General features: G+C 44.1%; 1 protein-coding gene across 13 annotated transcripts in view; it reads right to left on the reverse strand.

Annotated features, from left to right (window-relative positions):
- The window catches only part of c6h7orf57 (chromosome 6 C7orf57 homolog), a 101206-nt gene that overhangs the window by 46834 nt on the left and 30467 nt on the right, over window positions 1-23905 (reverse strand). For 6 of the 13 annotated variants that reach the window (XR_009999614.1, XM_062957112.1, XM_062957115.1 and 3 more), the window contains exons 1-2: window positions 23759-23892; window positions 15800-15856 (exon numbers count right to left, since the gene is read on the reverse strand). The exons of 3 other annotated variants lie outside the window; for them this stretch is intronic. Coding sequence is in view for 6 of the 10 variants with exons in the window: in XM_062957112.1 (XP_062813182.1) it covers window positions 15800-15854 (55 nt within the window). In the remaining 4 variants the exon portion in view is untranslated. Of the gene's footprint in view, window positions 1-15799; window positions 15857-23758; window positions 23895-23905 lie in introns of those variants that run through there. 4 more of the 13 variants (XM_062957117.1, XM_062957110.1, XM_062957109.1 and 1 more) reach the window with 3 other exon arrangements.

Below are 23905 nucleotides of genomic sequence, written 5' to 3' on the forward strand. Positions count from 1 at the left end.
CTCTGTGAATTCACACTAATGGAGAAGCTGCGCCTGCGCAGGTTCCGACGGAAACTCTTCCAAGCTGAAGTTCAAATTTTGGCGGTAACCACGCCCCCCTTCCCAAGGGGCATATAAGGCAGCCCCAGGCGCCCGCTCCCCAGTTCCTACGCCGCCAAGGCAACGAGAAAGGGAGAGGTTTGCCAGAGGGGAAGGAAGGGCGGGTTTGTGTGAATTCACAGAGTACACTCGAAGAAACATGGTTACAGGTAAGCAACCTGTCCTTTTTCTTCGTGTACTCTGTGAATGCACACTAATGGAGACTAACACGCTAAGGTCCCGGATGGTGGGACAAGGCAAAACTCGACAAACAGTGAATGTCCAAACACGTGTTTATTAGGACATAGAAAAAATAACCGTCCCAAGGGACCAGTGCAATAAATTGTCCGAAAGGACCAGTGCAATGCAACATGAGCATCATAGAAGAAGAACATAACATGGAAGGAATTTTTCAATAAACATGATAGAGAAAAATACACAATTGCGTAGTGCATATAAACGCTCTCCCAGGGGGAGAGGGACAAACACATCTTGGTCTTTGGCATATCCGCCAGGGCCAACGAGGCGGTACAAAGCAACAGAGCAACTGCTCAATACAATCATGGGAAAAAACATATCCCTAGAGGCAGGTATGGGGAAAAAAACCCCGTCCAACTTGAAGGAGAGGTATAGAGAGTCACCTGTGGGTGAATATGAAGAGAAAAAACGTCTGAGAGTCAGGAGAGGCAAGATGAGAGTACTGATCTTGCAAAGGCCGAGTCTTTAAGGGCCTTATTGTCCAGCCTGTAGTGAGAGACAAACGTGAGAGGGTTTGACCAGATAGCCGCTTTACATATGGAGTCAAGCGGAATACCCCTAAGGAAGGCGGTCGACGCCGAGAGGCCCCTAGTCGACCTCGGGCGGATGGAAGGAGGGGGAGGTCGCTTGGCCAGTTCATAGGCCAACTCAATGGCCTGAGCGATCCAGTGGGACAGTCTTTGGGAAGAGATGGGGTTACCCAACTTGTCCCGGGCATAGGCGACAAAGAGTCTTTGTGACTTACGAATGTCCTTAGTACGGTCCCTGTAGAAAAGAAGTGCTCTCCGAACGTCGAGAAGGTGCAGTTTTTGCTCGAGAGGAGAGGAGGGGTTAGAGAAGAAAGCTGGTAAGACAATGTCCTGGTTGAGGTGGAAGGCTGACACCACCTTAGGAAGAAAGGTAATGTCCGGGCGAAGAACAGCGCGGTCATGGTGGAAACGAAGATAAGGCTCGTCGACTCTGAGGGCAGCGAGCTCGGATGGCCGTCGTGCCGACGTGATCGCCACCAGAAAGGCCAACTTCCAGGAGAGCAGGCGTAGATCGGTCGAGGCAAGCGGTTCGAAGGGAGCAGAAGACAGTTGAGAAAGAACAAGTTCGAGGCTCCAGCCCGGCGTAGGTGGTAGCGACGGCGGGCAGATGTTATTGTAGCCCCGGAGAAAAGTTTTGATCAGGTGGTGAGAAAAAAGAGATGGCTGGCCGTGGCGCTGAAAAGACCAGGAAAGAGCTGCGAGATAAGCTTTTATAGAGGCAAGAGAAAGTTTCTTCTCGACGAGAGTCATGAGGAAGTCGAGGACCACCGATACCGAGGTCGGGAAGGTGTCGACGTTACGGGATCGAAGGAAGGCATGAAAGCGAGAGAGTTTGTAGGAATAAGCCTTGGTAGTAGACGGCTTATGGGCTGCCCGCAGGACGTCTTGCAGATTCTGTGGAAGGGAGGCTAGGTAAGAATCCTCCATGCAGTGAGATGAAGGGAAGAAAGGTCCGGGTGAAGAATTTTGCCGTCCTCCCGTGAGAGAAGGTGCGGCGAGAGAGGCAGAGGGTGAAACGATCCTCTGGAGAGGCGAAGAAGGGCTGGATACCACGGTTGGCGGGGCCAGGCCGGAGCTATGAGAATCGCCGTGACCGAGATCGAGAGAAGTTTTTCGAGAACTTTCGGTATGAGGGGAATCGGTGGAAAAAGATAAAGCATCTCCGCCGACCAGTCCAGAAGGAAGGCATCCCCTAGGCAGCCGGGGAAAGAGTTCGGGGGGAGCCTCGCTCCGTAGCGGGGTAGCTGAGCGTTGTGGGGAGACGCGAAGAGATCCAGAGTAGGGCGCCCCCAGAGGCGGAACAGACCGTCGAGGACCTCGGGATCGAGCTTCCATTCGTGAGAGGAAGAAGTCATCCTGCTGAGGGCATCCGCTAAGCCGTTTTGGGCGCCCGGTAGATGGATTGCAGAGATCTGTACGCCGTGGGCTATGCACCAAATCCAGAGACGAGAGGAGAGGAGCATCAGTTTCCTCGAACCCGTACCACCCTGTTTGTTGATGTAGAATACTGCTACTAGATTGTCCGATTGAATGAGGATGGACTTGTGGCGGATGAGGGGGGAGAATGCTTTTAGGGCTTTGAGAATGGCGAGAAGTTCGAGGAAGTTTATGTGGTTTGCCCTCTCTGACGGGGACCAAAGATTTTGAACCGTCAGACCGTCCATGTGGGCTCCCCAAGCGTAGGTGGAGGAGTCTGTGGTTATGGTTAGCGATGGCGGGGCTGGATGGAAAGGAAGGCCCTTGCACACGTTTTGGTGAGACATCCACCATGAGAGAGACTGGCGGACGGACGACGGTACCGACAGGTATCTGGAGTTGTGGTGGTGGAACGGTTTGAAAGTGTCTATAAACCACCTTTGCAGGGTCCGAAGGCGCAGCCTGGCAAACGGGGTCGTGAGGACCGTGGAGGCCATGTGGCCTAGAAGGACCTGAATGACACGGGCTCTGACCCTCCGGGCAGAACGACAAAGGGCGATATGGTGGCGGAGAGCCAGGAATCTGTCGAACGGAAGTGACACAGTCTCTGCGACGGAATCGAAGAGGGCCCCGATGAACCGGATTCGGGTTGACGGGGAGAGATTTGACTTCTCGGAATTGAGTTGGAGGCCGAGAGATTTTAGAAGACGCAGCGTGAAAGAGACGTGATTTTGGAGAAGAACCGGGTCGGGCCCGACGAGAAGCCAGTCGTCCAGATAAGGAAAGACCGTGATGCCATGTAGCCTGAGGTGGGCCGCTACGGCGGCGACAACCTTGGTGAAGACCCTCGGGGCCGTGACGAGACCGAAGGGTAAAACGGTAAACTGGTAGGTTTGGTCGAGAACTTTGAAGCATAGGAACCGTCTGTGCGCTTCTCGTATCGCCACGTGGAAGTAGGCGTCTCGTAAGTCTATAGAGGCAAAGTAGTCTCCCCGCTGCAGCATCGGGAGGATAGAGGCAATAGAGACCATCCTGAATTTGGAGGGGCGAATGAATATATTGAGTGCCCTTAAGTCCAGAATCGGGCGCAGCCCGCCTCCTCTTTTCGGGACTGTAAAGTATCTGGAGAAGAAACTTAAAGGGTCCAGTTCGGGAGGGGAGGGACGGATAGCGCCTTTGGCCAGTAGTGCTTCGACTTCGGCCAGTATCTCTGGGGAGGGGTTTGAGTGGAGAACGTGACCTGTAGGAGGGAGGTCCATGAACTCTAAGGCGTAGCCGTCTTGGACAATGCGGAGAACCCATGCATCTGAAGTAATAGAGTCCCATTGATTGTAGAAAGGGGCTAGTCGGTCTGCAAAGACACCGAAGGGACGAGGCAGCGTGGGCTCTACAGCGGTAGCGGGCGAGGAGCTTTGGCAGGGGTTGGCGTCAGGTACGCCGATTAGGCTGCGGAGGAGCAGGGGTGGATCGACCGCGTTGCTTTTGCGGATGAGGTCCCCGGCGAGGTTGGTGATGGGCTTGATTGTTCGAGCCCGAAGGCCGCCTGAAAGAATGGTGTCTGAAAGATTGCGGCGGGAAACGGCGGGAACGGTGCGGGAACCAGCGAGTGCGCTGAGGTTGAGGTTGGTCGCCACATTTAGACGCAAGAATCTTAAAGTCATGATTAGACTTGAGTTTGTCATCGGTACCGGCGTGAAACAGTCCGAGCGCGTCAAAGGGAAGGTCCTCAATGACCTGTCTGGAAGATGAGGAGAGGCCCGAAGACCTCAGCCAGGCGTGGCGGCGAATGGAAATCGCGTGGGCAATCATTTTACCCGCAGTATCACCTGTATGCTTCGCCATTTGTATTTGATGGTGAGCGAGCGAGTCTGCCTCCTGTTGGAGGGTAGTGAGGACGGAGCGGTCTTCGTCCGACATCTTAGCGAAGAAGGGCTGCGCCTTCTCCCAGATAATTTGTTGGTAGGCACCCATGCAGGCTCCATAATTCGCCATGCGGCAAAGCAAAAGGGCTCCGGAATAAAGTTTTCGACCCACGGCGTCGAAGCGCTTCCCCTCTCTGTCGGCCGGAGTATTCGACTGACGACCTGAGGATTGAGAGGCCTTAACGACCAGGGAGTTAGGGTCGGGATGGTGTTTGAGCCACTCCAGGGTATCATCGTCGGTACGGTACCAAGTCTCGATCCTCTTCGAGGTCGGAGGAATGGAGGAAGGGTTTTTCCAGGAAGCCTGGATAACGTCCAACAGATAAGGCAGAAAGGGGAGTAGCGTGGCCGGCGGAGCTTGGGCCTGCACCCTTTTGAAGACTGGGTCAGACACTGCTTTGGAGGTTTGTTTTATCTCCAAACCCAGGGCGTCGGCCATCCTGACCATTTGCTCAGCGAAAGCACGAACATTGTCAGTAGGAGAAGGCGGGTCCGCTTCATACGCGTCGTGGGGAGGAGAGAGGTCGAGACCGAGAGAGACCACCGAGGCCGAGAGGACAGAGTCTGGGCGGTCGACATCAACATCTTCCTCCTCAGCCCCTTGGGGGGACTGAGGGGGGGAAGACATCACAGTCTCAGGAGGAGGCAAGGCCTCGCGGGAAGAGAGGGCCGGAGGCCGAAGGTCCTTAGAGGCTGAGGCCTGGGCTGCCCGAGCCAGGCGTGCCGTTTGTCTGCCACGCTCCGGTGTCGAGGTGGGAGGGAAGAGCTGTTGGCGCGACGAGCGAGGCGGCGCGAGGGGCTCCGGCACCGGCACCCTGACCACCGTTTGGGTAGAGTGGTGGGGCGAGTCCTGCAGCTCCCCATCAGACAGGGGGTGCAATGGAGACTGAGAAACGTCTCTAGGCCTCTGGGCTGGTACAATAGGAGAAGACCTTCTCGAGGAAGTTGTCGAGGAAGATGGCGGGTCTTTCTTTGAGGAGGCCGAGGAGGAGGAGCGCTGAGTTAGCCGTTTCTTCGCCGGCGGTTGCTTGGATGCAACCCTCAGGGACTTGCCAGGTGTGGGAGGAACCACAGCTGAGTCGGATTGCGCTCGGCGAGACTCCTCGTGAGCCCTTTTAAAGGCTATTTTGATAGCAGAGGAGGACGGAGGGGAACCGATACGAGAGCGGATCGAGGTCACCGAAGCCAGAGAGCTCGACGTCGAGGAAGGTCCCACCTTTCCGGAGCGGGTCGATACGGTCGCCGTCGTCACAGTACACGGTGGTTTGACCGGTTTAGCGGCCCTGGAGGCCTTGGACGCTCTGGACGAGACCGAGGGAGCCTTGGCCGCCGGAGGCCTAGTTGGTGGCGCCGACATAGCTCTCAAAGCTGAGGACGCCGACGTACCCGACGTCGACGGAGTCGGTTCTGGCGCGAGAGATTTTTCGTAGAGCGCCGCTCTAAGCCTCGCGGCTCTGTTCTTTCTGGCCTGAGCCGTGAGAGCTAGGCAAAAACGGCAGGTACTGACCACATGAGCCTCGCCAAGACAGAAGAGGCACTTGGCGTGGCCGTCCGAGTCAGGAATTTTAGCAGCACACTGCGTGCAACGCTTGAAACGAGTAGTAGACATGCGAAGAGTCCGAAGTGAACCTTGCGGCGGAAAAAAAAGGAACTGGGGAGCGGGCGCCTGGGGCTGCCTTATATGCCCCTTGGGAAGGGGGGCGTGGTTACCGCCAAAATTTGAACTTCAGCTTGGAAGAGTTTCCGTCGGAACCTGCGCAGGCGCAGCTTCTCCATTAGTGTGCATTCACAGAGTACACGAAGAAAAAATATAGTGTTCCCTCACTTATTGCAGGGGTTACGTTCCAGGACCACCCGCAATAAGTGAAAATCTGCAAAGTAGGGACACTATATTTATTTTAATATATATAATTATTTTAGTAGTTATACACTATTTTAAGTCTTTATCCACCAATCGTGTGTTGATAAACCGTCTTCTTCTCCTCCCGTTGCCGCTTGGGCTCCTTCCTCCCTTCCTTAGGCTGCAAATTGTAATTTTTTATGATTTATAATATTCTTTTAGAGTTTATTGAAAAATCGTGAAACAGCGAATCCATGAAAAGTGAACAGCGTAGTAGTGAGGGAACACTGTACATTATTTTATATATGAATTTTCGCCTCACATGTTTGCAAGTTTTGCAAATCCTATACAGATATAATTATCTATATAGAGAGAGATGTCTAGATAGATATCTATGAATATAGATATATAGGGCTTGTAAATATTGCAGGGGAAATGCATACACACACACATACACAGAGACATTTCTAGATAGATATAAACATAAATATATAGGGCTTGCAAATATTGCAGGAGGAAAATGCACATATACAGAGAGGGTTTGCAAACATTTCAGGGGGAAATGCATATGTGAAATTATTATATATAATTATAGATCGACATCTAGCTCTGCATTGTTTATCTGGGCATTTAATGTTTGCCTGTTACTATGTTGGAAGCTGGCCTGAGTCCCCATGGGGTGATAGCGCAGGGTACACATGAAGTTTATTATTATTATTATTATTATTATTATTATTATTATTATTACTATTATTATAAAGTTATTGTTAATACTATATTGTTTTTGTTGACTCTACGTTTCCACTTACAGAGCTAGTTTACTGTTTTTCTTTGAAATACGACAAATATTCAAAAACCTTTACCCTACTGATGCCTCAAAATAATTTCATTGCGATCTATTTTCATTTTGAAATTTACCAGTAGCTGCTGGATTTTCCACCCTCGGCTTATATTTGAGTCAATAAGTTTCCCCAGTTCTTTGTGGTAAAATTAGGTGCCTCGGCTTATATTAGGGTTGGCTTATACTCAAGTATATAGGTATTTACTAATCCATTTTACAACTGACAAGGAACACCTCTCCCCTGTTTGGATTAATCTTCAATATGTTCACCTTTCACCAATCCAACATCAATGCTAGAAACCAGTTTAGAACTAAATCATAGAATCATAGTACTCGAAAAGACCACAAGGCCATCCAGCCCAACCTTCTTCATACATACATACACTATCAAAACACTCACAACAGATGGCCATCTGTCCTCTGTTTAAAATCCTTCAGAGAAAAGGACTCTACTACACTCTGAGGCAGCACATTCTACAGTTTAAGAAGCAGTAGTCTAGAAGAATACCATGGTTAATAGCATTAAATATTGATGAGATGTCAGCAGAACCAACAAGGATACACTTTGCAAAGACTGTTTTGCAAGGTGATTTAAGCTGTCTCTGTCCATAACCAGGCTTGAAAACAAATGGAAATGGATTCAAGCAATTCATTTCAATCAGGAACACATGGCACAAGGAGGCCACAACATACTCTAATACCTTGCCTAAAAATGGAATATTATATCTTATAGAGGGATTTAGGGAAGGCTTCCACAACTCCCTCATTTAGGCATGTTACAATCTTGCCTTCTAAGGAAGCATTGACTAATTCCATCACACACTTGGACTGCCTCCTTCTGGCTCTTTTAATTGGTCAAGGAGCTGCGGTGACGCAATGGGTTAAACCCTTGTGAACTGCTGACCTGAAGGTTGCCAGTTCGAATCAGAGAGACGGGGTGAGCTTCCGTCTGTCAGCTCTAGCTTGTGGGAACATGAGAAAAGCCTCCCAGCTATCACATCTGTATGTCACCTGGACAACGCCTGTAGATGGCCAATTCTTTCACACCAGAAGCGACTTGTAGTATATTCTCAAGTCGCTTCTGACACGATAAAAAAATTGGTCAAGAAGGCAAGGGTCTACTGGGCATGTGATACATCTAATTTCTTCAAGGATCCTAAAAGAAGATCTTTGCAGATCTTCCAATAACTCAAACTTCCATTTAGTCAGACTTGCTCCAATCTTTCTGACAATGTCACTCTAATTGGTCTCCCTTGTTTCATCATTGCTATCTCCCTGGAAAACTTGGTAGCTGCTTTGGCTCCATTCTGTGAAAATGAATCCTCAAGTTTCCCATTTCAAAGCGGTTTAACAATATCATCTAACAAAGTGATAGGAAAATCCCCAAGATTCATCAGGAAACCATGCAAACTCATCAGGCTTTGGGTGTGGACAATCCTAGTCAATTCCCAACACCGGAGATCCCAGGTTCAATTGAATCTAAACCAGCCAGATAGTGACTTGTCATTGACAACAGAACTACAAAAAGTTTTCTCACACCAAGATCATCTTACCCAACACAGAAAACAAGGTCAAGAATGTGCCTAGCTGCATGCATGGGGGTCAGATATGGAAGCGGGTTATAAATAAGATATCATTTGGGACTGGCCAGCATTAAATGGTGACTGACACTGTATTGACATTTCCCCCTACCTCCAGAATTTAAAATAATTCAAAATGTGGGAATGATAAAAGTTTTGTACAAGTAAATTGTTGGTAGGCTTTACTATGATTTGGTGCTTGTCAAGAAATATTGCTTCTTTTGTGATCTTGAAATCTGGAACCTTTACTAAAAGTGCTACATGTTTGTAGCACCATGAACTTTGAGGAACATCATAGTCCATAGAACTTTGGTAAGTAAAAGGAACATTTGTACTTACTGTACTATGTTCATTTTCAGTTCTTGTTCAGTAGTGGACATACGACATCTTGAAATAGATTATGCTTCCTTCTCACTCTAACAGGAACAGCAAAACTTTGACTGAGCATCCATTTGTGAGGATTACCTATCATGTTGTTCCTATATAACAGCAGAAAAAATACACTGCTGCAGAGAATATCTAGAAAATGAACATATTACAAGTATCAGTATTCCTTTTTCCTGTAATGAAGGGGAGATGGGACATGGCAGGGTTCCCGAACAATAAAGGTAGATGGAATGTCTGATAAAAAATGTGAATAACTCTGCAGCAGATGTTCCACTATATGCCTGCCAAAGGAAGCTTCAGTAGAAGCAAAAGACAGTGTGTCCAACCGGCAATGTGGTTGAGGCAGAAACGAACTTCTTCAGGATGCATGTTCCTTTGTTTTAAAACATCAGTGGTTATTCACTCATTTACCTCCCTTTCTTTCTGATCTTTTCAGTCTGTCTCTCTCTCTCTAGTTATATGTGAATGAGAAAATGTAGTCTTTAGAGATTTTTCCTTTTGTTTGAACTGATAAGTCATTGAGTTAGAAAGCTTAGACTCAATCCTTTTCTATCAAGAAATGTAGTTTTTATGTTTTAATAAACCTTTTGAAACTTTTAAGATTGAACTCTGCATCTCACTTTAAGCTCAAAAATCGTTCACAGCCACATTATATTGCTTTTGTTTGCTGTGAGCTAAATGTTCTCCTAAGTATTCTTTTTGGCCTTTTAAATACTCTATTTTGGGGAAATTTCCCTAACACCCCTCAGCAGAGAATCCCATACAACCAAACAACACATCTTCTTAGAAGCCATTCCATATGCTGAAATTATTTCTTAGAATTGTGGTCAGAAGAGCCACAAGGACTATCCAGTCCAACCCCGTCGTAAAGGAACACTAAAATCAAAGCACTCCTACAGATGGCCATCCAGCCTCTGCTTAAAATCTGCTTAAAAACCCCCAGAGGAGACTCCACCACATTCTGAGGCAGCATATTTCACTGCATATTCGAGTCTGCCAAAAAAAACAACAACAACAACCTTAGAGGAGTATCCAGGGCTGTAGCTGGGGGTGTTTGTCCAAATTGGCCGGTTTGGCTCACTCCATTGTTCACAAACACAGTCATCACCCTTTCTCTGTGCTGATCAGCACAGGGAAGAGGATGGGGCATCCTTGTGTCACTCTTTTTGCAGGCATGAAACTCATCAGCCCAGGTCAGAATGGGGCACCTATTTGATCAGCAAGGAGGACGGGATCTCTCTGTCCCTTCTTTGCTTTATGACCACAGTAGACATGTCCATGATGGCCAGTACTCCACAGGAAGTTCCATGGCTGGTGAAGTCTTATGGTGGTGACATGGAGGTCAAACAGACAGTCCAGCGAGGATGACAGTCACAGCCCAGATGGACCTAGTAGACACCAACACAATGGCACAAAGTATTCAGCCCAGTATATATGGACACAGTCACAGTTGATCCAAAGCCATCCCAGAGCATAATCACATACAGGTTTTTCACAACAAGCTTTGATGTTATGTTATAATATGTAGTGGTGATAATACTGGAATCAACAATGAAAGTTGGGAAGGTTGTTGTGCATTTTCCGAGCTGTATGGCCATGTTACAGAAGCATTCTCTCCTGATGTTTCGCCCACATCTATGGCAGGCACCCTTAGAGGTTGTGAGGTATGTTGGGAAACTAAGCAAGGGAGGTTTACATATCTGTGGAAGGTCCAGGGTGGGAGAAAGAACTCTTGTCTGTTGGAAGCCAGTATGAATGTTGTAATTAATCACCTTGATTAGCATTAATGGCCTTCAAGCTTCAGTCCTGCCTAGGGGAATCCTTTGTTCTGAGGTGTTAGCTGCCCCTGATTGATTCATGTCCGGAATTTCTCTGTTTTCTGAGTGTTGTTCTTTATTTGCTGTTCTGATTTTAGAGTTCTTTTTTAATACTGGTAGACAGATTTTGTTAATTTTCGTAGTTTCCTCCTTTCTGTTGAAATTGTCCATGTTTGTGGATTTCAATGGCTCCTCTGCATAGTCTGACATGATAGTTGCTAGAGTAGTCCAGTATTTATGTGTTCTCAAATAATATACTGTGTCCAGTTTGGTTCATCAAGTGCTTTGCTATGGCTGGCTTCTCTGGTTGAATTAGTTTGCAGTGCCTTTTATGTTCCTTGAGTCGTGTTTGGGCCTTGCGTTTGGTGGTCCTTATGTAGATTTGTCCACAGCTGCATGGTATCCAGTAGACTCCTGTAAATAGTTATGCCATAGTAATAATATAATATACTGTATATGCATATAATATTAATAATATTATAATGTAATACAAAATAAGAAACTGTTATAATGGTACATTTATATTATATGTAATATTACTAATATTACAATATAGTGTTATAGTACAATATAGTAATATATAATGCTTATATTGTGCTATAAGAATAATTTAATATATTGTATGTACATATTGCTTGTAAGCCGCCCTGAGTCCCCTTCGGGGTAAGAAAGGCGGGATATAAATGTCGCTAATAAATAAATAATAGTTGTAGGTTGTGTTTCTTCATCAGCTTTCCAGTGGTTCCCTTAATGTATGGTAAGAATGCTTTTCCTCTGGGTGGATCTTTGTCTTTACTCTTGTGGCTTGTTCTTGGCGGAGTATCCATTGGCCTGTAGATTCCGGTTTAGGTGGTTTAGTTCACCTTGGAGGAGGTGGGGTTTGTAGATGCTTTTTGCACAGTCTGCCAGGGCTTTGATTGTGCTTCTATTTTAACTTGGGTGATGGTTGGAGTTTTTATGAAGGTATCTGTCCTTGTGGTGTAGATACCTCCAGGTATCTAATCTCACCTCTGCAGGAGTCTACCGTATACCATGTTCCTGCCCATTTTTGTGAGGTGCAAGCTATTGCTTGCCAAAAGTCAAACTTCCACTGAATCTGTTGTCCAGAAAGGCACCATCTCAGTTATTAGCTTCTACTATTATTCTTCTCTCCTTTTCTGGGCTATGTCCTTAAACTGGGAGGAGAGATTAAATGATGACCCGGACATTAAGGCCTTTCAGCATTCTGTTCAGAGGACTTGACAAGCCTTATCAATCACTCAATTATATCTCAGATTTTTGTTCCAGAAAGACAGCACACTTCTCGAGTCATCCTGTCAGATCTGAAAATCGCATCTTCCATACTCCTCAGCAGGGTGTCCCCTACCACTATCATACATCTTTGTGGCAAAGTCATTCCATGTGCAGACTCTTCCAGGGGCACCTGCACATTCTCTGAGGACAAGTTTGGTTGCACTACATCATCACTGAAGCTAGAGAGTTCTTTAAATTGATTATGTAGCTTCAAACTTACAGCGAATTCTGGTCCTTCTACTCCTATGTGCAACAATCCTCCACATGTCTACCTCTTCTATTTGGGGTATGAACCCCTACTCCTCAGAGAAGTCACCTATGTGATTATCTTGCAAGATAGTCTGCTCAGATGGCTCCAAGGCAACATCTTCTCCCCTAAAATGTTCTACTGTAGATACATGGGCCTCAAGGCATTGGACCTTCTCTTCCAAGAGGGCCACTAACTCACGCTTGCAGCAAGTATAGCTATCCAGTCTACATTCTCTGGCAAGAACACATACATTCCACAGGTGAGCTCCTTAATCATCCATCTTTAGCAGTGATTAACTAGAGAATTAAATAAAGAATAGCACAGAAATCTGGATCTCCTTTGCAGACTCCTCTGCCAAACACCCACATACTTCTGTTTGCCTCTCCTGTTCGTCTCACCCTGTGCACTGAGCTCCTGTATGCTGAGCTCCATGAACTGGTGCTTTAGCTATATAGAGAGTTATTGACGGTTAACTCCTCCCCCAAGCAACCTTTGGCTTACTTTCTGTGACCTACTTTCTGTATGCAGATGCTCCTCCCCCCTGAGACCAGTTGCGCATATTGAACTGGTCATTGACCATAATAAAAGTTTACTTACTTACTTACTTACAGTTGCTCAGACAGGTAACCTGAGGATGACCTAAGTCTATTCACACCAGAACAATAGAATCCTAATGAGCAAGCAGTAAACCTCCATCCTCCGCACACAAACTGCCTTCTCCTCAAAAAAAGAAATAAATACCACAACATATCTTAGGGCCCTTCTAGACATGTCCTATATCCCAGGATCTGTTTCCAGGTTGAGCCACAGTGGCGCAATGGGTTAAACCCTTGTGCCAGCTGAACTGCTGACCTGAAGGTTGGTGGTTCGACTCTGCAAGATGGAGTGAGCTCCTGCCTGACAGCTCTAGCTTCCCATGCAGGGACATGAGAGAAGCCCCCCGTAGGACGGTAACATATCCAGGTGTCCCCTGGGCAACATCTTTGATGACAGCTGATTCTCACACACCAGAAGCGACTTGCAGTATGTTCTCAATTCACTTCTGACACTATTTTTAAAAATCCCAGGTTTCCTGTTTATCCCAGATTATCTGGCAGCGCAGACTAATTGGGCCCATCCACACAGCCCTATATCCCAGAATCTTATCTGAGTATCAACTCAGATAACCCAGGTCAAAGCAGATATTGTGGGATTTTCTGCCCTGATATTCTGGGGTATAGGGCTGTGTGGAAGGGCCTATATAAGGACCCTCAACAAACCCACACAAATGACTCATTTGGACTAGGAAGCTTATCCACAAGAGGTTACAGCTCACTCTCTGTTGTCTCTTTAAACACAGCCATTCAAACACCTCTCGTTGTCTCTCCTGTTGATCTCATCTTGTAAGCTAAGCACCTGTACGCTGTTTGAAAGAATCAATTTCTTTCAAAAGTGATATAGTGGCACTTGTTGATTAGGTGGAAGGAGCAGATGAGAATAATTCTCTGCCTCTTGGCTCAACCATACATTTTTTACGGCAGAATGCAAAATTTAAGAAATGGAAAATTAAGGGCCTTTCCACACAGCCATATAACTCAGAATATCAAGGCAGAAAATCTCACAATATCTGCTTTGAACTGGGTTATCTGAGTCCACACTGCCATATATCTCAGTTCAAAGTAGATAATGTGGGGTTTTATTCAGCTGTGTGAAGGGCTGGAGAAATGAGAGAAAGAGAACAAAAAGTTAAGTAATTTTTCTAATTCACACACACAGAGAAAGAGGGAGCAGTTTAAGGGAGCCACAATGTGCAATGAAAGTATTTCCCCATAGAAAAGAGAGAAAAGACAAAGATCTTCCTAGAGGAAAAGTGTTCTTACCATACATCAAGGGAACCACTGACTGCATAGGAAAGCTGATGAAGAAACACAACCTACAAACTATCTACAGACCCACTAAGAAAATCCAACAAATGCTACATTCAGCATTCTCTATTTCCTTTCATTCATTTGAGACCCCTTCTACAATGCCCTGTATCCCAGGATCTGATCCCAGATTATCAGCTTTGAACTGGATTCTATGAGACTCCACTGCCAGAAAATCTGGGATAAGCAGATAATCTAGGATCAGATCCTGGGATATAGGACAGTGTAGAAGGGGCCTTAGACTGAAGTTTCACTTCCCCCATAGTGGCACACATCACAGCTCAACTTTCCTGAAAGTATGATCCAGACTGCTATACAGCGAGCACATTAACTAAGGCACCATCTACACTGAGCATTAAATACAATTTGAAACCGTATTGAAGAAAGTGGTTTCACTATGATTACATAGAAAGTCCTGGAACCAGTTTGAGGCCATGATCATAACTACACAAACCACAGCGCACTGATGCACATTAAGTGCTTTCTTTCACACACTTTTGTATGATTTTGTTGTCTGGCTGTCACAGTTTGAAACTAGCTTTGAACTGCATTAAGTGATCAGTGAAATTGGGGGCCTTTGACAGAGAAAGAAGCAAGAAAAGGAAGAAGAGCAAGGGAAGAGAACAAGCACACATAAAGCGAAATCAAGATGAGATTGGTCGAGAGCAAGCAGATCTCTTGCATGTAAGACTGAGATTTTTTTTTCTTCCACCTCAAACTGGGAGCCTACCTGCTGTGCTGGTACCTTAAGTAAATCGATCACATTTCCTAGACAAGAAGTTCCTGTACTTTATGGTTAGTGGATTATCAGTCTACCAAGAAACAAAGTACCATAGTGTGCCTGCTCTGTTTATATTAAATTTAGCAATTAAATCAGAAATATTGGTTACATTGAAACTAAAGTTCAGTAGCTATTTCTGTAAACAGAGTTTTATTTGTCACAAATAATATGGTTATATGTATTTGTAATGAAATACATTTTAAAAATAATTCATTTTAATTATTATTTTAAAAAATTAAACCTCCCAAAACCATAGCCCCCCAACAATGTCAAAATTCAGCATGTAGGCCCCACTTCCCAAGCCATGACCCTTTTATGGGCAAAGCGCCCTGCATAATTACAGTGTACAGTGCTGTAACAGCCTAAAACTGAAACAGCGTAGAGCTTTTCAACAGAAAACAAAAAAAGAGAAGCATCTCACATTTCTGTACCACACTACAATTATATTTGTTTTAAGTGATACAAATTATGTTTTAAGGCATAATGAGTATAATGAAAATAAAAACACATATACATTACATATTTCATATACTGTATATATAACTAGATAGATAGATAGATAGATAGATAGATAGATAGATAGATAGATAGATAGATATGAGAATGATAAAACAAGAAAAACATTCCCTATGGCTTTAGCATTTCTGGAAATTATACATGCCCTTCCCTCAGATGTACTGTCATAGCATGTCTTGCTACTACGATGTTCATCATTGGGACATTCCTCTTGTTTCTCAGTGGGCAAATGAGGGAGTAGTGGCTTTCCATTGCTGATCTATATGATATGCTTTATTCTAGATTGCACCTTTCACTATGCTGCTAATCTGTTTCAGATGTACATTGCTCTCAGTTTTGATTCTCTATATTTGAAAGTATCACATAAGTACAAAGAGTATACTTGCCACAGGGAGCATATCGATTTGAGGGTCCACGGGATTCTTTATTTGTATTCCTCATACCTGTACAGTAGAGATGAAGCGTCTTTTGGAAAATACTTCACCAGACCATACATAATATATAACAAAAAAAAAACTTGAGAAATAGATAAATCTCATTTTCCTCCTATAGGTAATGCAGGTTCACCAGTAAAAAGATGCTGGATTTACCTTTTGCACAGATGCACAATGTTAAGCAGTATAATGTTTCAAACTTTAGCTCATTATGAGTTAATTGTACCATTTATTTCATGTCCTACTGGTGCCTTTTAAATATGCAAAGAAAGAGTGCATTCTGGTAATCTCTTACCAGCAGAAATCTTCATTAAGTAATTCCTACATAATAAATGTCTGCTTGGATCATATGTCCAACATTCTTTGGAGGAAGTCCAACAACTGATACATATCCAAGTAGGCCACAAAAACTAAGTAGCTAGTCTCCGCTGGGTCAAAATTTATCTTTTATTCATCCTGGCTAGTTTTATTTGTATCAGGCCATATGAAGAGTAGGGAAACAAAGCTTCTTGTCTTTCCTCCTAAAGATATACGACAGAGATTTCCAGAAATTTCATGTTGGTGGCAAACTTTTTAGGCATGCATCATTTAGTGACACAGTAATTCAATTTTACTGTCAAACTGGAGGTTAAGCCAACCCCTGATGAGAGATATCATTCTAAAATCCGAATGTCCACAGTGGTCAACTGGTGACAATGGAGAGGGAGAGAGCCTTCTAATAGAGAGGATTTGAGAGAGCATGGAGTTAATAGTGATTAGCACCCCCAAGAAAATTAATGTCAGGTGTTTTTTGGGGGGAGGGGATGTTCAGAGATCCTTAAGTGGGGCATAGCCTAAAAAAAGTTGGGAATCACTGGCCTAATTCACACAGCTGAACAAAATCCCACAATATCTGCTTTGAACTGGGATACATGGCAGTGTGGACTCAGATAACCCAGTTCAAAGCAGATATTATGGGTTAGTCTGCCTTGGTATGCTGGGTTATATGGTTGTGTGAAAGGGCCCATAGAGGCCCCTTCTACCCATATCAAATCAAGATCATCTGCTTTGAACTGGATTATATAGCAGTGTAGACTCATATAACCCAGTTTAAGGCAGATAATGTGTCTTATCTGATTTGATAATGTTGATTATAGGACAGTATAGAAGGGGTCTGAGATAATTCAAAACTGATGTGGATTATCTGCTTTGATAATCTGGATTATATGACAGTGTAGGGTTCCTTCTATACTGTGATATAAAATCCACATTATCTGCTTTGAACTGGATTATTATTATTATTATTATTATTATTATTATTATTATTATTATTATTATTATTTACAGCTCTTTTATCCTGCCTTTCTCAACCCCAAAGGGGACTCAAGGCGGCTTCACAACATAGGCAATGCCTTTAAAAACATAGTACAATAAAATAACTGTATCATTAAAATAATTAAAGCATTTAAATCCATACAACAAGTTAAAATCACGTGATCCAAGGGCGTAGTTCGAGGCCGTTCCATAGGTCAATTACTCATCTTTCTTATCTAATTATTGCACTAGATTTTTGAAGTTTGGTCAAAGACCATGTCTTCACTTTTTTGCAGAAGGTCAGGAAGGAGGGAGCTGATCTAATCTCTGGGGAGGGAGTTCCATAGCCGAGGGGCCACTGTCTCTCGTTTCCGTCAATCGCGCCTGTGAAGAAGGCGGAGCCGAGAACAGGGCCTCTCTAGATGATCTTAAACTCTGAGATGGTTCATAGAGGTAGATATGTTTGGACAAGTAAGCTGGGCCAGAACCATTTAGGGCTTTATAGGCTAAAGCCAGCACTTTGAATTGTGCTTGGTAGCAGATTGGCAGTCAGTGGAGCTGGTGCAACAGGGGGATTGTATGCTCCCTGTACGCAGCTCCAGTGAGTAATCTGGCTGCCGCTCATTGGACCAGTTGCAGCTTCCGAACAGTCTTCAAAGGTAACCCCACGTTGAGTGTATTGCAGTAATCTATTCAAGATGTAACCAGACAGTGGACAACCGTGGCCAAATCAGATTTCTCAAGGTACAGGCGCAACTGGAACACAAGTTTTAATTGTGCAAAAGCTCCCCTGGCCACCACTGAAACCTGGGGTTCCAGGCTCAGCTACGAGTCCAGAAGAACTCCCAAGCTGCGAACTTCAGGGGAAGTGTAACCCCGTCCAACACAGGCTGTAACCCTATGCCCTGTTTGGCCTTACGACTGACCAGGAGTAGTTCTGTCTTGTCTGGATTCAGTTTCAATTTGTTCGCTCTCATCCAGACTGTCACAACAGCCAAGCACCGGTTCAGGACCTGAAAAGCCTCATTAGTAGCAGGTGGAAAGGAGTGATAAGAGTTGAACATCATCTGCATACAGACGACATCGAACTCCAGAACGCCGGATGATTTCTCCCAACCGTTTCGTGTAGATGCTAAACAACATAGGAGACAGTATTGAACCCTGCGGGACCCCACAGGACAAAGGTTGTGGAGACGAGTAGGTGTATCCCAACAACACCTCTGGGAATGACCCTCGAGGAAGGAACAGTACCTCCAAGGCCCATTCCCACAAGAAGGATACCGTAGTCTAGGCCGCTGAAAAGTCCAGCAGGACCAACAGGGATACACACCCTCTGTCCAGTTCCCGGCATAGATCATCCACTAAAGTGACCAAGGCTGTTTCACTTACATGTCCTAGCCTAAAGCCAGACTGTGCCGGGTCCAGATAATCAGTATCTACGAAGAATGCCTAACTGAGTCTACACTGCTAGATAATCCACTTCAGAGCAGATAATCTGGATTTTATATGGCCATGCAGAAGGGGCCAGACAGAGCCAGTCCAACAATGAGGCGAATTAAGCGGTCGCTTGGGGTGCAAATCATACGGGGGCGCAGTCGACACTGCTTTTTCTGTTGATTTGTTGTAAAACATGATGTTTTGGTGCTTAATTTGTAAAATCTTAATGTAATTTAATGTTTAATAGGCTTTTCCTTAATCCCTCCTTATTATCCAACATTTTCGCTTATCCAACGCTTTTATTTTTCAGTCATTGTTTTGGGGGGGCACCAAAATTCTGTTCGCCTACACTTGAAAAATACCTAGGGCCGGCTCTGGGGCCAAGCCTGTATCCAAGGGGGTGGGGGTGGGAGTTCAACCACCCAACCCCGAAATTTTTCAGGTTGAAAAAAAACCTGGTCTACTCATGAATTTTAACTGGGTAACTAAATCCCCAAGCTATGTCTTTTCAGAAGCAAAAATTAAACGAGTCCCTCCAGAACTGCAAGCACTATCCCAAGCAAATTTTGAGTTTAGCAAAACATTGTAAAAAAGTAGGTATGGACATTTTTGGTAGTTTGCAACATGTCGACAGTCTCTTAGGCCTCTTCCACACAGCTGAATAAAATTCCACATTATCTGCTTTGAACTGGAACATATGACAGTATGGACTCAGATAACCCAGTTCAAAACGTGGGGATTTTCTGCCTTGATATTCTGGCTTATATGGCTGTGTGGAAGGGTCCTTTAAAAAGCCAGGGAGACATGCACAGAATCTGTGAAAGAATTTCAGGTGATCTTTGACACAGCAAGATCAGTTGTGGAGTCTATGGAGCGAAGAAGTGAGGATTCCTTGCATCTATTCAAAGCAGGCTTGTAAAAGCAACGTGCAGGCAACTTCACCAACACCAATGGAATATTATAGGCTCAATGTGTACATCCCATTTCTGGACCTTTTCTGCAGCTTTAAGAAAGATTTCCAAGGCACAGGGAAGTAGTTCAGGAACTGCAAGTGTTCCTCCCTATTAATTGTGGCCATTTAAAATCCAACTTGAACAAGAACTTTACAATGAACACCTTCAGGTTAGAACTTTACAATGAATGCTTTCAGGATTGAAACAGTGATGGAAGAATCTGACATGTGGTGTAGAAAATGGGAAAAGATTGAACCTGCAGAAAAACCATCAAATGCACTGGAAGCACATTTTATCTGTGATGGACAGTTTTTTTCCAAATGTGAAGAAACTTCTTCAGATTTCTGCAACATTGCTAGTGTCAACAGCTACAAATGAAAGGTTGTTTTCAACTCTAAAACATATGAAAGCATACATAAGAAGGACAATGGGACAAGAAAGACTGACTGGACTTGCACTCTCACCAAAGTTTATTGATGGAGCCTGATTTCTGACAAAGTGTATTGAAAATGTCAAAGGCTTTCATGGACGGAATCACTGGGTTGCTGTGAGTTTTCCAGGCTGCATGGCCATATTTCAGAAGCTTTCTCTCCTGACATTTCACCCACATCTATGGCAGGCATCCTCAGAGGTTGTGAGGTCTGTTGGAAACTAGTCAAGTGGGGTTTACATATCTGTGGAATGTCCAGGGTGGAAGGAAAACTCTTGTATGTTTGAGGCAAGTGTGACTGTTTCAATTGGTCACCTTGATTAGCATTGAGAGGCATTGCAGCTTCAAAACCTGACTGCTTCCTGCCCTGGGGAATCCTTTGTTGGGAGGTGTTAGCTGGCCCTGAAACACAGCGCCCAAACACGAATCAAGAAACATGAAAGGTACTGCAGGCTAATTCAACCAGAGAAGTAAGCCATAGCAGAGCACTTGATGAACCAACCTGTACACACAGCATATTATTTGAGAACACAGAAATGCCAGACCATTCTAACAACTACCATGTCAGACTACGCAGAGAAGACACTGAAATCCACAAACATGTGGACAATTTCAACAGAAAGGAAGAAACCATGAAAATGAACAAAATCTGGCTACCAGTATTAAAAAAATTCTAAAATAAAGAACTACACTCAGAAAACAGGAGAATGAATTCCAGATAGGAAACAAGCTATTGGAAATAGCAACCTCCCAAGCCTTTCACTATTTGTTTATTAATGTATATATTTGCAAACCTGTATTCTATGTATATGTTGATTTGCCAGTTTACTGTACTTCTTTGGTGTGGGAGGGGTTATTAACATGTGACTGTACTGAGCATGTTCAGATTCAGGACTCCATTTTGTATTCACTTAGCATCAGACCTCAGTGGAAGTGGATTTATTTATCCTATCAGAAGTGAGCTGAGGGTACAGTTGTAATGTATTTAAAAACACAAAGTTAAAAACTTGGCATTATACTAATTGTCCTTTGACCAATAGCTGGCCACTTGGGAGTGTCTCTGGTATTGCTATAAGAAGTTCCTCCATTGTGGCAGGGTTCAAATTGCATTGTAATAGGTGGTCTGTGGTTTGCTCTTCTCCATACTCGCATGTCGTGGACTACACTTTGTGGCCTCATTTTTTAAAGTTGGCTCTGCATCTCGTGGTGCCAGAGCGCAGACTGTTCAGCACCTTCCAAGTTGCCCAGTCCTCTGTATGCCCAAGGAGGAATCTCTCATTCAATATCAGCCATGGCTTGAAGTTCTAGGTTTTAGCCTGCCACTTTTGGACTCTCGCTTGCTTAGGAGTTCCTGCAAGTATCTCTGTAGATCTTAGAAAACTATTTCTTGATTTAAGGCATTGGCATGTCGGCTGATATCTGAACAGGGGATGGGATGGAGATGTCACTGCCTTGGTCCTTTCACTATTGGCTGCTACTTCCCGGCAGATATCATGTGGTGCAATACCGGATATACAGTATCATGTTTTCAGTGGTGTCTCATTAAAAACCACATCCACTGTTTTAACGTGGTGATATATGTTCCACACTGGGCATGCATACTCAGCAGCAGAGTAGCAAAGCTCAAGGCAGATGTCTTCACTGTATCTGTTTGTGATCCCCACGTGGTGCCAGTCAGCTTTCGTATATTTTTTATCTAGCACCCCATTTTTGCCTGATATTCAAGCAATGTCTTGTAGGTCAGAGCACAGTCCAGGATAACTCCCAAGTATTTTGGTGTGCTGCAATGCTCCAGTGGATGTGTATGCATGTATATGTTTGGTCTTCAATGAAAGCAGGTTGCTGTTTGGACTTCAGTATTAACAGTTTTGCATCACACCTCAGTGGATATGGATGCATGTATGTGTTTGGACTTCAACAGATGCATGTATGCTTTAGTTAGAGACTTCAATGGATACAGTATGATTGTGGACTTCAGTGAGTACAACTAGAGTTAAAGACTATGGACAATTAAGAATGATACCCTGTGTACAAAACACAAAGAGAAGCTACATCCTATCTAGAACTGAACTTTAATAAGAAATGTGCCTGTATGGTGAATTCGTACAAGATGTTTGTGAGTAAACAAGATATATTATTTTTCAAAGAAGACTTTGTTTTATCTCTTAGTGCATATTTTAAAGTAAGAGGTTTCAAGGGAGTGTACAACTTATGAGCAATTACAACTGCAGCTGTAACTTCAACTAAAGGAAATATCTTTAAAACTCTGCTCTCTCTCTCTCTCTCTCTCTCTCTCTCTCTCTCTCTCTATATATATATATATATATATATATATATATATTGGCATGTCTCTGTCCTTGGCAGTTCAAAGAAATGGTTCTTCAGTCTAACAGCTGAGTTACCTTGTGTGCCATTGCATGAATACTTGTGAATATCACTTGTTCAAAGGTTGAATTGTAACAAGGTCATGTTTTTTTTGACTAGTGGTTTTCAAAGGTGGTCTCCACATGTTCATGGAAATTCACATTTGCCAAATGGATATGACATCATTTTTCCTTTTCAATAAGGTTATGATTACCATTTATTTCAAAAAGGTTATTGCCCCAGAGAGTAGGTGCAGTACTTTCCAAAACAATCAGGGCCAATTAACATCTCCCAACAAAGGATTCCCCCAGGCAGGAAGCAGCCAGACTTTGAAGGTGCAAGGCTACTCAATGCTAATCAAGGTGGCTAATTGCAACATCCACACTAGCCTCTAACAGATAAAAGTTCTTTCTCCCACCCTGGACATTCCACAGATACATAAACCCCACTTGCCTAGTTCCAACAGACCTCACAACCTCTGAAGATAAATGTAGGTGAAACGTCAGGAGAGAACATGGTCAGACAACCTGGAAAACTCATCTCAGCTCACTGTATTGACAGTTTTCAAGCGTTTCCAACAGACGTTGTGTTTTTCTTTTGTAACTTTAAATTACCAATTACAGTCATTTTCAGTTATTTTAAGACTTAAAACTTTGTAAGTAAAATAGAAATTTGATTTCATTAAGTCTACGAAAATACAGAACGAACCATACTATTTAAATTATTTTGTGTTACAACTACTCTTCGTAATTCGCTGTAAAAGTTTCAAATCCCACCCGCCTCGAATTTTTTTTTGGCTACGGTCCTTATCAGTTAATCTGACAATCTGGATTATATGGCAGTGTAGAAGGGGCCAGAGAGAGTACAATAGAGTCTCACTTATCCAAGATAAACGGGCCAGCAGAACCTTGGATAAGCGAAAATCTTGGATAATAAGGAGGGATTAAGAAAAAAGCCTATTAAACATAAAATTACATTATGATTTTACAAATTAAGCACCAAAACATCATGTTTTACAAGAAATTGACAGAAAAAGCAGTTCAATACACAGTAATGTTATGTAGTAATTACTGTATTTACGAATTTAACACCAAAACATTGCAACATTTACTTCAAAAACAATGACTACTAAAAGGCAGACTGCCTTGGATAATATAGAACCTTGGATAAGTGAAGCTTGGATATGTGAGATTCTACTGTATATACGTCCTATCACGAGCGCTTCCTTAGTAGAGACATTTCCCCTCCCCCTCTCTCTTCAGCGATATCCTTCTGGGATAGAGAATAAAACTTGGGAAAAGTGCTTTTGGCTGGCTTCTCGGTCACCTGTATGGAAGGTCAAACGCGCGTGAAAATACCTGACGTCCAGAAATAATTCTGTCTGGACTTTAAAATATAGTAATATCGATAAAGAAGACACACAGAGATACCCACCGACACAGGTCGCTATCAGGATGTTTGCACCAGGAAAGAAGTAAAAGAATCCTCAATGGCGGCCTCCCGTTAGTTCGAAGGCAGCGCGACGCGGCCTTCAGCGCCTTAGCGACAACGGCAAACAATTTTGGTTGCCTGGCAACGGGG

The sequence above is a fragment of the Anolis carolinensis genome, chromosome 6, assembly GCF_035594765.1.
Source record: "Anolis carolinensis isolate JA03-04 chromosome 6, rAnoCar3.1.pri, whole genome shotgun sequence".
Classification (NCBI taxonomy): domain Eukaryota; kingdom Metazoa; phylum Chordata; class Lepidosauria; order Squamata; family Dactyloidae; genus Anolis; species Anolis carolinensis.